Raw genomic sequence first — 15,896 nt, forward strand, 5'->3', positions numbered from 1 at the left:
AGACCAATCGGTAAACGAGGAAGGAAAGCATGACGTCACTCCCCATCACATGACCATGTCTTCCAATTGAAGAGTGAGGAGGAAGGAAGCTCATTTGCATAGGACAGCCTATATAAGCAGCACATGAGGGCGGCGCCAGTACACTTTATCTTCTCAGAGCGGAGAAAACATTCTTATCCCTTATCATGCCTGAACCAGCCAAGTCCGCCCCGGCGCCCAAGAAGGGCTCCAAGAAAGCCGTGACCAAGAGCCAGAAGAAGGACGGCAAGAAGCGGAGGAAGAGCAGGAAGGAGAGTTATGCCATCTACGTCTACAAGGTGCTCAAGCAGGTCCACCCCGACACCGGCATCTCCTCCAAGGCCATGAGCATCATGAACTCCTTCGTCAATGACATCTTCGAGCGCATCGCCGGCGAAGCTTCCCGCCTGGCTCATTACAACAAGCGCTCCACCATCACCTCCCGGGAGATACAGACCGCTGTCCGCCTCCTCCTGCCCGGAGAGCTGGCCAAGCACGCCGTCTCCGAGGGCACCAAGGCTGTCACCAAGTACACCAGCGCCAAGTAATACCCCTCCCCCATCCATCACCCCAACAACACACAAAGGCTCTTCTAAGAGCCACCCACATACTACACAACCGAGCTGTCATACAATTTTTATGTATCGTACAATGTATTACTTTTACAAGTTTTAGCTCTTCGGATAATTTAAAATGAACTCAAAATGGCATCATTAATAATCTTGAGATGAGAAGTAGGTCGGTCAGACTGGAAGGGGAATGAATAAAACCTTCCTTCTAATCTCATCCTTCTTTATTGCGGAGATCGTCTCCCCTTTCTGGCTCTATACATTTCCTATTCCTCGCCTTGTACTGCACACACCCAACTGCTCTAATCACCTCTGCTGCATTGTTACAATGAGAGATTCTCCGCAATCTCCCGCCTTACATTGTTCCTTTATCTGGGAAGATCCTGGAGCTTTTATTCCGCAACACAATGGGGGATAGAAGCAAGAAAAGTGAAACATATCTGCTCAGTCATCTCAGATCGGCTAATCCGACACTGACAATTATTCATAGAAAATATCACTCTTTCCCGGACAGTCCCTTCAATTCCAGGAAATATATATGTAGAAATATTATTGTTCTGTTTTAAGGTTTGATTTTGCACATCAGAATACAGAAGTTGCTCTGTTATTGGATGTTTGTTATAGAGAACTATGAGAAGTCTACGGAACAAATATTTTCTAGGCTGAAAACGGAGATAAATCTCCTAATAAAATTCTTTGGATTCCTCATAAAGACATCGCTGCCTAAATAAGACTGATAATGAAACCGCTCACAGTTCTGATTGGCTCAGATCTGAAATAGCTATTTTCAAATTTCCCGCCTGAATTGTGAAAACGTTACAGAGAAATAATCAACCCCATTATAACACCAAATCCCACACTGAGATCATCAGAGGAGATATTTATCCGATAAATATCTTTAACACTTTATTTTCAGGCAGATTCGATTAATATGGAATAAACAGAAATAGAAATGAAAGATTATTGAATAATGTAAAACATTTCCATATGTTCAAAATGCAGAATCCCTACCCCCCCCCCCCCCCCCCACACACACACACACACACACACACACTGCTACATACAGAACATGATAGTGAGATTACTTCTCTCATAGATCTCTACCTTTCTATGTGATTGGAAATAAAGTATTACATGTTTCATTATCAGATCTGTATATGATCGGGGAACTGGCCGATAATTAATGTTTCATTTTTCAGACATGACATGTAGCCGTTACGGATTTCCCCCCTACATCCTAAAATAAAGGAAAAGTGAAAGGGCTGGTAAAAATCTGTAGTAATCACAACACCGCCAGATAAATATATACAAATAATCAATAAACACAGTTTTTGTAACTAGATATCAGAAAAATGTTAACAATGTGTCTAAGTAAGTGAAATTCTCTGCAGAGTATTGAATGGCTGTGACCCCGCCCCTTCCATCAGTCTTCCATCAGGTCAGCTTTTTCTTATAAGCAAGAATGCAGGCCTTTTTTTTTTTTTTTTTTTTTTTACAGTAATATTGTATAAATATGAAATTGTTATGATGTGTGACAGATGAATGTTTTCTGTGTAATCTCCAAGGAAGAACGAGGAAACCGCAGTAAAGGAAGAATAGCGCCAAATATGAACAGGGAATGGATGAAGAGAGGATTTCTGTACAATTCACTGTTTCCTTCATTTCTATTACTTGTGCAAGTAAAGTCTTCTATTTATTGTTGTAGTCCCACCCCCTCCCCCATATAATGTGAAAAATAGAATTAGGGTAATGCGAATTTTCCTGACCCTACAACAGCTCCAGAATAGGTGGAAGGAAAATCAATCAATGTTGTCTCTATTAGATCATCACAAATATGTTTAAAAACAGCAAAATGTATTGCAGTTAGTGCTGAGCTCCGACTATGTCACCCCGTTGTCATCTACTGATCCATCAAACGGTTCTCTGCACCTTATCATTGGATTATGGGTCCCATATCCCAACAATGTGTCTAATCTAAAGGATGGAGGGCAATGGACACCAAGGAGATCACCTGCTTATCTAAACTCACATCAATTCAATGTGTTATATTAGACTTTAAAATCATATAAAAAAAAAAAAAAAAACTTAATTGCTGTTAGGACGGACAGGTGTCATTATAGCACATTGTCCCCCCACCCGGATCACAATTTTCGGTGTCTAATTATACAATCAGATCTCCCACACATGTATGTCCGGCTCCTTCTTAGATAGAGGTGGGTGACTCTGAGAAGATCCGTTGGGTTTGGTAATTAAAAAAAAAAAAAAAAAAAAAAAAAAATGATTGGGTTTACTTGGCGGGCTTGTGGCAGTAATATTCGAGGATTTTACAGCTTTGGAGAAAATATTTGAAAGCTGAAAACCGACACAAGTGACGTCATTTTGGAGGAAGATGAACAGATCTATGAATAGAACTTCTACAATGTCGGCTTTAGCGGTATAATGCGGCTGAATCTTCCTAACGGCCAGTAGAATTATGGCGGGAGATTTAAATATAGCAACTCGGAGCCATCATAGGCGTGGTCTATTAATAGCAAATTGGGGAAATAATTTCTGGAAATATGGAGTACAATGTGTTCTGACATTGGAGCTCTATGTAGGTGTGCATGGTTTTGGTTGGAGGAGTTTAGCGGTGAGTAGACGATCAGCATAGAAAAGATTGGAAGTAAAAGAGATGAGAGAATGATGTCCTGATGTCCTGTCCACATTTCCCCTCATTACTATTCACCTGTATTACAAGTCTGAGTGCGATAAGAAGACAAAGTGTTTGCCTTTAGAGTGCACTTCATCTGACAGTAATAATACAATTTATCACATTAATAAAATATATCCTTATTTAAGAATAGGAATAAATGCTGCGTATGTCCGGCTCTGTGTACAGAGATGTGGGTGACATGTTTGTGAGGCTTCAATAAATATATAATAGTCATAATAATTTATTTCTATATATTCTATATTTTTTTGCGGAGATCATCTCCACTTTCTAGCCATTTCCTATTCATCTCCTTGTACTGCACACACCGAGATGTTGTACCTGGAATGACCACAAGGTGGCAGAGGTTACTAAACTTTTATGCCTCACTCAAACATTGTTACAATAACAGATTCTCAACAATCTCCCGCCATAAATTTGTTACTTTGTTACTTTGTATTTGGGAAGATCGTGGAGCTTTTAACTCGCAACACAATGGGGAATAGAAGCAAGAAAAACGAAACATTGTATCTACTCGGTCAGCCCAGTCAAATCTTTGTCTATCTGTATCTATTTAATGAATAAGCAACAGATCATTGTACATAGCTAACTCAATGAGCTGCCTGATATGTAAATGACAAAAATATGTACAAAGTATCTGCTACATACAAATCTTATTACAATAATATCACCTCGGATAACAGTCCTTTATATAAGTTAGAAGTAGAAAATTGTTTCACTGAAATGTTTAGCTCATTTATTGGTGAAGTTACATATAATCTCCAATCCTGGACCCCCCCATCGTTCCATAACTTCCGAACATCACATAACTTCGGAGCTGAACAACGAACGTCATTAAAGTCTCTGGGAACAAGGCTGGGAAAATAAAAAAATAAAAAGTGCTCTTTTTTAAATGTATTATAATTTATGTTTTTTTTTTTTTTGTTTGTTTTTTAGTTAGGGTTTTAAGTGTTACAGAGTAAATATGGACATTTGAATTTAGTCAACTAGAGCAATAAAACCCCTGAAAAGCACAAGAAAAGAGATTAATGACCTGAAAATTATACAAAAATAACCCCCCCCCCCCACACACACACACACACACACACAAACACACAAATGTGTCCAAAGATCAAGTTTGCCCCTTTCGAGAAGGTTCACCCACCAAGCAATGAAATCTTCAACAAGTGGTCATTGGGGAGAACTTTGACCCATGACACAGCCGTCAGGTGGAACAGGACAGCCAATTGAAACATTTCAGCACATGGACAGTCCCCCTACCCTATAAATAGACCTGTAGGGAGAGGTCTGCTGTGCTCATCAGTGAGAGTTTGCTAGACACATATAGCACTGTGAAGATCCACAAAAGTCCTTTTCAGGGCTGGTATTTCCGTATAGGCCTTCTACAGTCTCTTTTCAGGTTAGGGACAGGTATCCAGGGGTTGCTTTAGGGGTAGTTAGAGATTGGCTGCAGTCACACAAATTGCTATGTTAATGTCCACAATAGTCCTTTTCAGGGCTGGTATATCGGTATAGGTCCAGTCTTTCTTCAGTATAGGGACATGTTATCCAGTCTGTGCTGTAGGGGCAATTAGAGATTGTCATCTGCAGTGACACAAATCGCTCTGTTAATGTCCACAAAAGTCATTTAAAGTGCTGCAATGTCGGTATAGGGTCTATTACAGTCTCTTTAGTATTGGGGGCAGGTATCCAGTCTGTGCTGTAGGGGCAGTTAGAGATCGTCAGCAGTGACACAAATTGCTCTGTTAATGTCCACAACAGTCATTTAAAGGGCTGCAATTTTTTTGGTATTGCTGTGCAGTGCACTAAAAAGGGGGTGGGGGAGGGGGGTTAATCTACAGTATAATATACTTTGTAGAAAGCATATTATAGTGGATTAGTAGTAGTATTGTGCACTGTGCAGCATTGTGACAGGTGTGCTGACTGAGCATTGCTGCAGCAATACTACACACAGTGACAAACTCCCTAGCCAATTATTTGTAGAACTGGTGTGATAGACCAGTGGCCCCCCAATACCACATATTGAAGTGGGGTGTTATCTGAGTATACTTTTACAAGTGCATTTGTGTCCTGCAACAATATTGCCTCTTTTGCTGAGTTAAGTCTGATACACACAGCGATAAACTCCCTGGCCATTTTTTTCAACAACTGGTGTGATAGACCAGTGGCCCCACAATACCACATATTGAAGTGGGGTGTTTTTTAACAGTATACTTTTCTAAGAGTGTACTTTAGTCCTGCAAAAAATTGTCCTCTCTTGCTGTGTTGACTGTGCTACACAAAGTGACAACAGTTACTGGCCAATTATTTGTAGAACTGGTGTGATAGATACCCCAATACCACATATTGAAGTGGGGTGTTATCTACCTTTTTCCAGATATAATGCAATTCTCTAGAGACTTTTGTCACAGGGTAATTAAAAAACATGACAGGCAGAGGAAGAGACAGAGATGTACGCAGGGGTGGTAGTGGTAGGGCAGGAGCAATAGGCCGGAGCCTAACTGTGAAGTTTCAAAAGGCGCGTGCAATTACGGCAAAGGACGCACCAGACTTGGTTGAGTGGGTCACTCAGCCTTCCTCTTCTGCACCCTCCTCATCCTCTCTATCTGCACCCTCTTCACGCTCTGCTGTGTGCACCCCCAAAGACACCACCACCACATACCCTCCACTTGAGTCACTGGAATTATTTTCCAATCCATCACAAGACGTTTGCGATGCACAGCCATTGTTGGCATTGGATCAGGAAGAGGAGGTAGCAACAGCCACCACTCAGCAGTCTGACGACAGTACCCAGATCAGCCCAAGGAGGTTGGTCCCCGCTGTTGCTGCCTACTCAGAGATCTTGAATGTTAGTAGTGGGGAAGGTGACGTGGATGATGACGAGCCTATGGACATCACGTGGGAGTCCACAAGAGAGAAAGAGGAAGGGAGTTCAGAGGGGGAGACGGGCCGGCAGATAGGGAGGAGAGGCAGGCAGAATTTGCATTGCACAAGAGGTAGAAAGCAGACTGCAAATGTATCAGGAGTGAGCCATCAACCATGTACAGTCACATCTGGCATTAGCAGGACGCCGGCACATGGCTCCGCAGTGTGGGTTTTTTTTAATGTGTCCGTTGCTGACAACAGTGTTGTCATCTGCAGCCTTTGCAGTCCATGCATAAGTCGCGGTAAGCCCAACACTCACCTAGGGACCACCGCCTTAAGAAGGCACCTGAACTCCCATAACCGAGCCCAGTGGGAGCAACACCATCAGAACCCACAAAGCAACACTCCAGGCTCTCATCGTCCAGCCCCTTCTCCTTCTCATCTCTCCTCACATTTGCCCTCCACTCCCCCTTCCATGATGCCGTCATCACGTTGTTCTGGAAAAAGGCAGGCTTCTGTGGTCCAAATGTTGGAGTGGAAATAAATAATGATGCCGGATAACCCTCTTGCCCAACGTTTGACTGCTGGCTTGTCGGAACTGATAGCCCGCAAACTACTGCCATATCAACTGTGGGACTTGGAGGCCTTTTGTAAATTTGTGGCCATTGGAACAACACAATGGGAGGTCCCAAGCAGGAAATATTTCTCGCAAAAGGGCATTCCAGAGCTGTATGGCCATGTTCAGCGGCAAGTGAATATATCTCTGGCACACAGTGTTGGTGCCAAGATACATCTGACCACAGACACATGGTCTAACAATGGTCTGTCAGTTAAACCCATGTGAGCTAATTTTTGGAGCCTATACAGGCCAACACTTACTTCTGTATACTGTGCATGCCTACTGTACCTCTAGCCATCAAATACTAAGTTATTTGCTGTCAGTTCAAACCATGTGAGCTAATTTTTTTGGAGCCTATACAGGCCGACACTTACTTCTGTATACTGTGAATGCCTACTGTACCTCTAGCCATCAAATACTAAGTTCTTTGCTGTCAGTTAAACCCATGTGGGCTAATTTTTGGGGCCTTTTATGGCCGACACTTACTTCTTTTTTTTTTCCAAACAGATTTTTATTGGTTATAAACAGCAGATACAAGAAATGCATTCAAGGTGTCAAAAGACACAACAGAAAAAATAAATTTACATAAACAACAAGTAATACAAGGTATTGTTATTCGAGAGATATAGTCAGAAACAATTAACACTCATTTATCATTCCAAGTGATCCATGGTTCCCAGTGTTTGGTATGTGTCCTAAGAGAATGGGACTGTAATGCTAGTGATTTCTTAAATTCAAATGTGAGTGTCACTGAGGCTACAACCTCCAATAGGTTTGGTGCTTCTTTTTTTTTTCCATCTCCTAGTAATGGTGGCCCTAGCGGCCAGCAAAATGTGTGAAACAACCCATCTGACCTTACTAGGAAGCAGATCGATGGCCAGGGTATTGAGTGCCAAAGCCGGATTTAGCTTAATGGGCGATTGTGTTACAGAGGAGATGAGGCCAAAGACCTGGTTCCAGAAGCTTGTAAGGTTTTTACATGTCCACAAGATGTGGTATAAGTTGCCAACCTGGCCACACTCTCGCCAGCAGAGCGGGGAGTGTGCTGGGTAGAATTGAGACAGCCTATATGGTGTAAGGTACCAGCGGGAGAGAATTTTCTACGACAGTTCCCAGTGGTTGGTGCATTTCGACACCCCGTACGAGTGCCGGAAGGTGTGGGTCCACTGTTGTGGTGAGAAAGGTCGTTGGAGGTCGCCCTCCCACTTAATCATGGGATTTCATTTTTGAAAAGTTTTTTTTGGCATGGAATATGTTATAGAAGAAGGTGATGCCTTTTATCGACCCAGGAGGGGTTGTGAGGAACTGGTATACTGGGTATGGAATAGTGATGGGTGCTGGTGGGTTTTTAGTCAGGAACGTGGAGATACGAGTGTAAGTCTATAGTTCCGAACGAGGGATTTGGTATTGTTGAGTGAGGGAAGTAAATGGTTTCAGTCGATGTCGCTAAAGAGGTCGTCAATCCAGTGGATGTCACTGTCCTTCCATTTTAGGGTAGATAGACATGGGATCAAGATGTCTAGTAGTCGGATAGGTAGTCTTTGTTTACAATGGGCATCTCCTACATTTGTGTGTTTATGTAGTTCCCTCCAGGCTGCGATGGCGATTCTCATTGTAATCAACAAGTCTGGCATGTTTTGAGGTTTCCAATTGTCTGCTAGTAGTAAATGGTGCTCACCATTTGCTTCGTAATGGGCTCACCACACGCTGGCGGCCTGGACCCCGGAGTGAGGGGGCGGGTAGTGGCAGCCCGCTTTGTCCAGTAAGCGACGCTGGGGACTACCTGTTCACAGTGTGTTCCCATTGGGGGGGACAGGTACTCCTCTTTTCATCTTCCCACTCCGTTCGGGTTCTAGGTCCGCCCTCGCCCATGGTTTATTGAGGTACTACTCTTACTGGTATGCCTATAATGCAATTATGGTTGGGGGTTCCCTATGTTAGGGGCTCTCAACATGCCTTTTTTTGCTCATTGACAATTTTTCCTGTATTTGCACATTTGAAGCTGATGTTAATGCTTCTGTTTATGTAATCACGGCCTTACCCTATACTTTGTTATTACTGTATTATCTGAAAAACTTTCAATAAAAATTTATGTTTAAAAAAAAAAGAAGGCCCTTGAGCACCAGTGCAAATGAAACGCCCACAAAATTACCCCATTTAGCAAAGTAAACACCCAAACGTATATTCTGTTAAGCATAATGAGTCTTTTGAACATGTAATTTCTTTTCAAGTTTTTGGAAAATATGAAAAGAAAATTAAAGTGCATTTTTTTTACACAAAGTTGTTCATTTATAACAGGGATCCTCAAACGATGGCCCTCCAGCTGTTGCGGAACTACATGTCCCATGAAGCATTGTAAAACTCTGATATTCACAGACATGACTAGGCATGATGGGAATTGTAGTTCCTAAACAACTTGATGGCCATAGTTTGAAGACCCCTGATTTATAAGATATTTCAAACACATAGTATGCACATAGCAAAAATGACACCCCAAAATACATTGTGCTAATCCTCCTGAGTCTCGGCTCTCCCTCTATCTGTCTATTATATATTTTTTCCCCTAAATTGGGGGATAGTCTGTGTTGGTACGTGTGAGATCCACCTTTCCAAGTTTTTGGGGTTCATCTCATACTTCTGAAGATTTGAGGGTGCTGCCTGTTCCATACTCCCCCTACTCCTCATCCAGCGTTTTAGGGGTACAAACAATAGTAATTGGGGCCTAGTGTGGTTGTGTACGTGTGAGATACATACACTTTTTTGGATCATATTTTCTATTCCGCTATTTAATCAAAAACCTTTGGAGATCAGTTAAATTGGGGGATAGTCTGTTTTGGTATGTGTGAGATCCACCTTTCCAAGTTTTTGGGGTTCATCTCATACTTCTGAAGATTTGAGGGTGCTGCCTGTTCCATACTCCCCCTACTCCTCATCCAGCCTTTTAGGGGTACAAACAATAGTAATTGGGGCCTAGTGTGGTTGTGTACGTGTGAGATACATACACTTTTTTGGATCATATTTTCTATTCCGCTATTTAATCAAAAACCTTTTGGGATGAGTGAAATTGGGGGATAGTCTGTGTTGGTACGTGTGAGATCCACCTTTCCAAGTTTTTGGGGTTCATCTCATACTTCTGAAGATTTGAGGGTGCTGCCTGTTCCATACTCCCCCTACTCCTCATCCAGCCTTTTAGGGGTACAAACAATAGTAATTGGGGCCTAGTGTGGTTGTGTACGTGTGAGATACATACACTTTTTTGGATTATATTTTCTATTCCGCTATTTAATCAAAAACCTTTGGGGATCAGTTAAATTGGGGGATAGTCTGTGTTGGTACGTGTGAGATCCACCTTTCCAAGTTTTTGGGGTTCATCTCATACTTCTGAAGATTTGAGGGTGCTGCCCAGGACTGGGAGGTGAGTTGAATGCCCAAATATGTCATGGAAGAACTGGGTGCCCAGGAGAAGGGGGGCATGTTTTTGCTGAAAAAAAACTTTTTTGAAAAGGAGCTTTTATTCCACAACACAATGGAGGATAGAAGCAAGAAAAGTGAAACATTGTATCTGCTCAATCATCTCAGATCGGCTAATCCGACACTGAAAATTATTCATAGAAAATATCACTCTTTCCGGGACTGTCCCTTCACTTCCAGGAAATATATATGTTGAAATATTATTGTTCTGTTTTAAGGTTTGATTTTGCACATCAGAATACAGAATTTGCTCTGTTATAGAGTTAGTTTGTTATAGAGATCTATAAAAAGTCTATGGAACAAATCTTTTCTGGGCTGAAAACCGAGAAGAATCTCCGAATACAATTCTTTGGATTCCTCATAAAGACATCGCTGACCAATGAAGGCTGATAATGAAACCGCTCACAGTTCTGATTGGCTCAGATCTGAATTAGCCATTTTCAAATCTTCCCGCTTGAATTGTGAAAAACGTTACAGACAAATAACCAGTCCCATTATAACACCAAATCCCACACTGAGAACTGAGATAATCAGATGAGATATGTATCCAATAAATATCTGTAACACTTTATTTTCAGGCAGATTAATTGATTAGTACGGAATAAACAGAAATAAAATTGGAAGATTATTGAATAGTGTAAAGCATTTCCATATGATCTCAGAATGCAGAACCCCCCCCTTCCACTGCTACATACAGAACATGATAGTGAGATGACTCCTCTCATAGATCTCTACCTTTCTATATGATGGGAAATAAAGTATTACATGTTTCATTATCAGATCTGTATATGATCGGGGAACTGACCGATAATTAATGTTTCATCTTTCAGACATGACATGTAGCCGTTACGGATTCCCCCCTACATCCTAAAATAAACAAAAAGTGAAAGGGCTGGTAGAAATCTGTAGTAATCATGACACTGCCAGATAAATATATATACAACGAATCAATAAACACAGTTGTTTCATTTCAGTCTCTTATTTGTAAATAGAAATCGGAAACATTTTAACAATGTGTCTAAGTAAATTAAATTCTCTGCAGATCATTGAATGGCTGTGACCCCGCCCCTTCCATCAGTCTTCCATCAGGTCAGTTTTTTCTTATAAGCAAGAATGCAGGCCTTTTTTTTCTCCTCAATATATTTTATTGTGAATAAAAAGGTAATTCAAAATAACAAGAGAAAAATAAAGCAGTAGTGAGACCGCAAGACTATCTCACTGCAGGAGAAGTGACATTTTATCCAAAACAAGAAATGCATGTAGATGCAGATATGTAGATGTTAGTAAACATGTCAAATGACTTTATTGGACAATTTCCTACTTCTAACTTCTATAAAGGACTGTGTGCTGTCCGAGGTGATATTGTGATCAGATTTGTATGTAGCTGATACTTTGTACATATTTTGTGTCATTTACCTATCAGGCAGTTTATGCCTTTATCTATGGACATCGATCTGCTGTTGATGATGGAAATAGATACCAATAGACAAAGATATAATGTTTAGTTTTTCTTGCTTCTCTCCCCCATTGTGTTGTGGGATAAAAGCTCCGTGATCTTCCCAACGTGTGATTTGAGATAAAGTAACAATGTAAGGCGGGAGATTGTGGATGATGTTTTATTGTAAGAATGTGTGAGTGCGGCATATAGATGTTTAGGAGATCTGATTGTAGGTTTCCTATTGTGATCCGGGTGAGGGAACAACGTGCTATATATTTATTTATTTATTTATATTTGTTTATATCGTATTTATGTGTGAAGGAAGGATGTGGTCTCCTTACAGGGACTGGCTGTCATTTTCCTCCATCCTTTGATCTCCAGAAGATATTCAACAGCATTAGAGATCATTGAATATTAAATACCAAACAAACATCCCCCATCTGAAAAGGAACACAGATCTCAGATCCCCCTTCACACTCCTTGGAAGGAAAAATACATTTTATTATCGGAAGAAAACGCCCAGAACTGTGATTGGTGCAATGTTCGCATTTTATAACTCATATTTCCCGCCGGAATTCTATGGAACGTTCCAATTATCTCAGATAGAATAATCCCACACTAAAATCTCATATCTCTTCCTCCGGGAACATCGATCAACCGTCCTCTGAATTGTCGGGCAGTTTATCTAACCATGAATAATAAATACGTTAGAAATATAAATGTCACATTTCTTCCAGTCTTTTTTCTTTTACTTCACAATACAGAATCCGCCCTGCTAGAGAATGTTTCCTATAGAGATCAAAGAAAAGTCTACTGAACAAGTATTTTCTGGGGGGGAAACGGAGAAAGATCTCAGAATACATTTCTTTGAAATCCTTATAAGAAAGACATTACTGGCTAAAGAAGGAAACGCCCACATCTCTGATTGGCTCAGATTTTATATTGCTCTGTTTTGAATTTGCCGCCTGAATTGTGAAGAACGTTACAGAGAAATAATCAGCTCTATTGTACCGCCAAATCCGACACTGAGATCATCAGATGAGACATATATCCGAGAAAATTAACATATACACTTCTGTATATGATCGTGGAACTGGTCGATAATTAGTGTTCTGTCTTTCAGAGATGAAGTAGTTACAGATTTCCCTCATATTAAAACCAGAATAAAAAAGTGAAAGTGTTGGTAGAAATATGTAGTAATAATGACACTGCCAGATACATATGTACAATGAATTAATAAAACAAATGTTTCTATTTTATCGGTCCCGTTTTGTAAATAGAAATAGCAAAATATTGACAATGTTTCTAAGTAAGGGAAATAAATAAATAAATATATATATATATATATATATATATATATATATATATATATATATATATATATCATCATCATGATATGTCAGAAAAAAATGTACAGTGGATCAATAAAGGAAACATTGCGCTTCTGATAAATTACACCCGTTTCTATTCAGTAAAACATTTAAAAGCTTCCAAATAAATTAACTTCTCTGCAGTGTAATAAATGACTGAACCCCGCCCCCTTCTCAGCATGTCTCCCATCAGGTCCGCTCAGCCTGTGAAATGTCTGAAGATGTGTGTCTTTGTTTCCTTTTCACAATATTTATAAATTTAAATTATATGAAATTACTATGAACAATTTCATGAAACTGGTTACTTTGTTTCTGGTAATAAAGTGTTAAGTTTCCTGTTCGTGTAATCTCCAGGAATAAATCGAAAATAAATGAGAAGAAGGAATACATGAATCTTCTGGAAATGTATTGCTGTGTATGTAATGCAACATTAATGTATCTGAATATAATATAATGATTAGGAGCCTTATAAATGAATAAGATTATCTTTATTTTGTATGAATGGTGTGACTCCGCCTCTTTCGCAGGAAGGTTTCCATCTGGTCCGCCAGGCTGTATATAAGGAGGGCGGGCAGACAGCTGATCTCAGTCTGTCTTTGTAGCAGAGAATCATCATGTCTGGGCGCGGTAAAGGAGGGAAGGGTCTGGGGAAAGGAGGCGCCAAGCGGCACAGGAAGGTGCTCCGGGACAACATCCAGGGCATCACCAAACCCGCCATCCGACGTTTGGCCCGCAGAGGGGGTGTCAAGCGCATCTCCGGACTCATCTATGAGGAGACCCGCGGAGTGCTCAAAGTCTTCCTGGAGAATGTCATCCGCGATGCCGTCACCTACACCGAGCACGCCAAGAGGAAGACCGTCACCGCCATGGATGTCGTCTATGCCCTAAAACGCCAGGGCCGCACTCTCTACGGATTCGGAGGCTAAACCCAGACACCCACCGCTTACCCCACTTCACCCCAACAAAGGTCCTTCTCAGGGCCACCCACCTTCTCACACAAAGGGCTGATGATGATTCATAACTCAGAAATGTAATTTCTATATATTTATCGTGTAACAATAAGAACTTCCGCTAATTGTTTCAGTAAGAAATTGAATGGAGCGATGTCTGGCTGCCCATACACTCTGCTAAACATAAAGCAGATTGAACAATAGATGTTAGAACAGGACAATATTATATGTGGAATCTTATTGGGCGGTCAGTAGATCTATAGGAGATTGTACAGTCAGCACTCAGGGTGGTGGAGCCGATTGCTGAGTCAGGAGAATAGATCATAGTTTATCCTGGAACTGAACCTACAAATGTATATTTCATTATGAAAAGAATGGAGATCACTAATACTGAGATGATTCTAGAAATAGAATGTTTCAAAGATGGAATTTTTGTGAACATTCCGATTGTAATACAGGAAGAAGAAATCTGTGCATCTGCTATATGTACAAATTGTATATCAGGCAGAGGGGAGATATAGTTCTACACAGATCTGATAATGAAACATGCAATCCTTTATTTCCCATCATATAGAAAGGTAGAGATCTATGAGAGAAGTCCTCTCATGTTGTGTGTGGGGGAGGGGGATTCTGAGGACTTTAAATAATGTAAAACATTTTCATATGTTCTCTTTTCTTTCATCTTCAGATTCCATTTGTAGTCATTCCTCACTAAGCGGTGAAAATAAAACTATGAAGTGTTGATATTTCTCGGATAAATGTCGGATTTGGCGGTATAATAGGGCTGATTATTTCTCTGTAACGTTCTCCACAATTCAGGCGGGCAAATTTAAAATCTGAGCCAATCAGAGCTGTGGGCGTTCCTTTCATCCGCCAGTAATGGCTGAGGATTCTGTAGTAAAATCAAACCCTAAAACAATGTAACATTTCAATGCTTATAAAACTGCCTGGAAGCAGAGGCTGACCGTTGATGAATTTTCCCCGGAAGGGAGATTTTATGTCAGATCAGCCAATCAGGGAGGATTGTAACTTTCCATGCTATTCCTGCGGGAAATTTGAGCCAATCACAGTTCTGAACGTTTTTTCTTCCTTTACAGGAGAATCCTGACTTGGATGATATTGGAGATCCTTGGGAAGATGTTTTGTTTGGTAATTGCTGATTTGTAGAATCCATTCAGCAGGAATAAAGGATGGGGAATGACGAGGAGTTCCTGGAGGGAGATGAGAACTTTAGAAAGGAGATTCTCCAATAATGAGTGGAAGGCTCTCTTTAGATGTAGGAAATGTTCTCACTACAAGTCCCCGGTATTAGAAGGGTTAATAAGCAAGTTGTTTGCTTTTTAGAGGTATTTGTAGGAATGAAAAACTTTTCCTACTGAGTGATAGATGTGATTTGTTGTAAGACACAGAATGAGGTATGAGGCTCTTTGTATGTAGTTGTGGGTGGCTCTGAGAAGAGCCTTTGTGTTTGGTGAGGAAGAGGAGTTGGGGATTACTTGGTCTTGGCGGCCTTGTGGCTCTCGGTCTTCTTGGGCAGCAGCACGGCCTGGATGTTGGGTAGGACTCCTCCCTGGGCGATGGTGACGCCCCCGAGCAGCTTGTTGAGCTCCTCGTCGTTGCGGACGGCGAGCTGGAGGTGTCGGGGGATGATGCGGGTCTTCTTGTTGTCGCGGGCGGCGTTGCCGGCCAGCTCGAGGATCTCAGCGGTGAGATACTCGAGAACAGCGGCGAGATAGACGGGAGCTCCGGCCCCGACCCGCTCGGCATAGTTACCCTTCCTGAGCAGGCGGTGAACACGACCGACTGGGAACTGCAGACCAGCCCGGGACGATCGGGTCTTGGCCTTAGCCCGAACCTTTCCTCCTTGTTTACCGCGGCCAGACATG

General features: G+C 41.4%; 1 protein-coding gene across 1 annotated transcript; it reads left to right on the forward strand.

Annotated features, from left to right (window-relative positions):
• Nucleotides 1–185: 185 nt before the first annotated feature.
• On the forward strand, nucleotides 186–13,986 carry LOC309563334 (histone H2B 1.1-like; the record flags this gene model as incomplete). The annotated part of the gene is made up of 2 exons (XM_082267729.1): nucleotides 186–539; nucleotides 13,663–13,986. 2 exons carry the CDS (start codon nucleotides 186–188, stop codon nucleotides 13,984–13,986), a joined length of 678 nt encoding a protein of 225 aa, XP_082123855.1.
• Between the last annotated feature and the right edge of the window lie 1,910 nt (nucleotides 13,987–15,896).

Source organism: Pelophylax lessonae, assembly GCF_965119305.1.
Source record: "Pelophylax lessonae genome assembly, chromosome: 9".
NCBI lineage: Eukaryota > Metazoa > Chordata > Amphibia > Anura > Ranidae > Pelophylax > Pelophylax lessonae.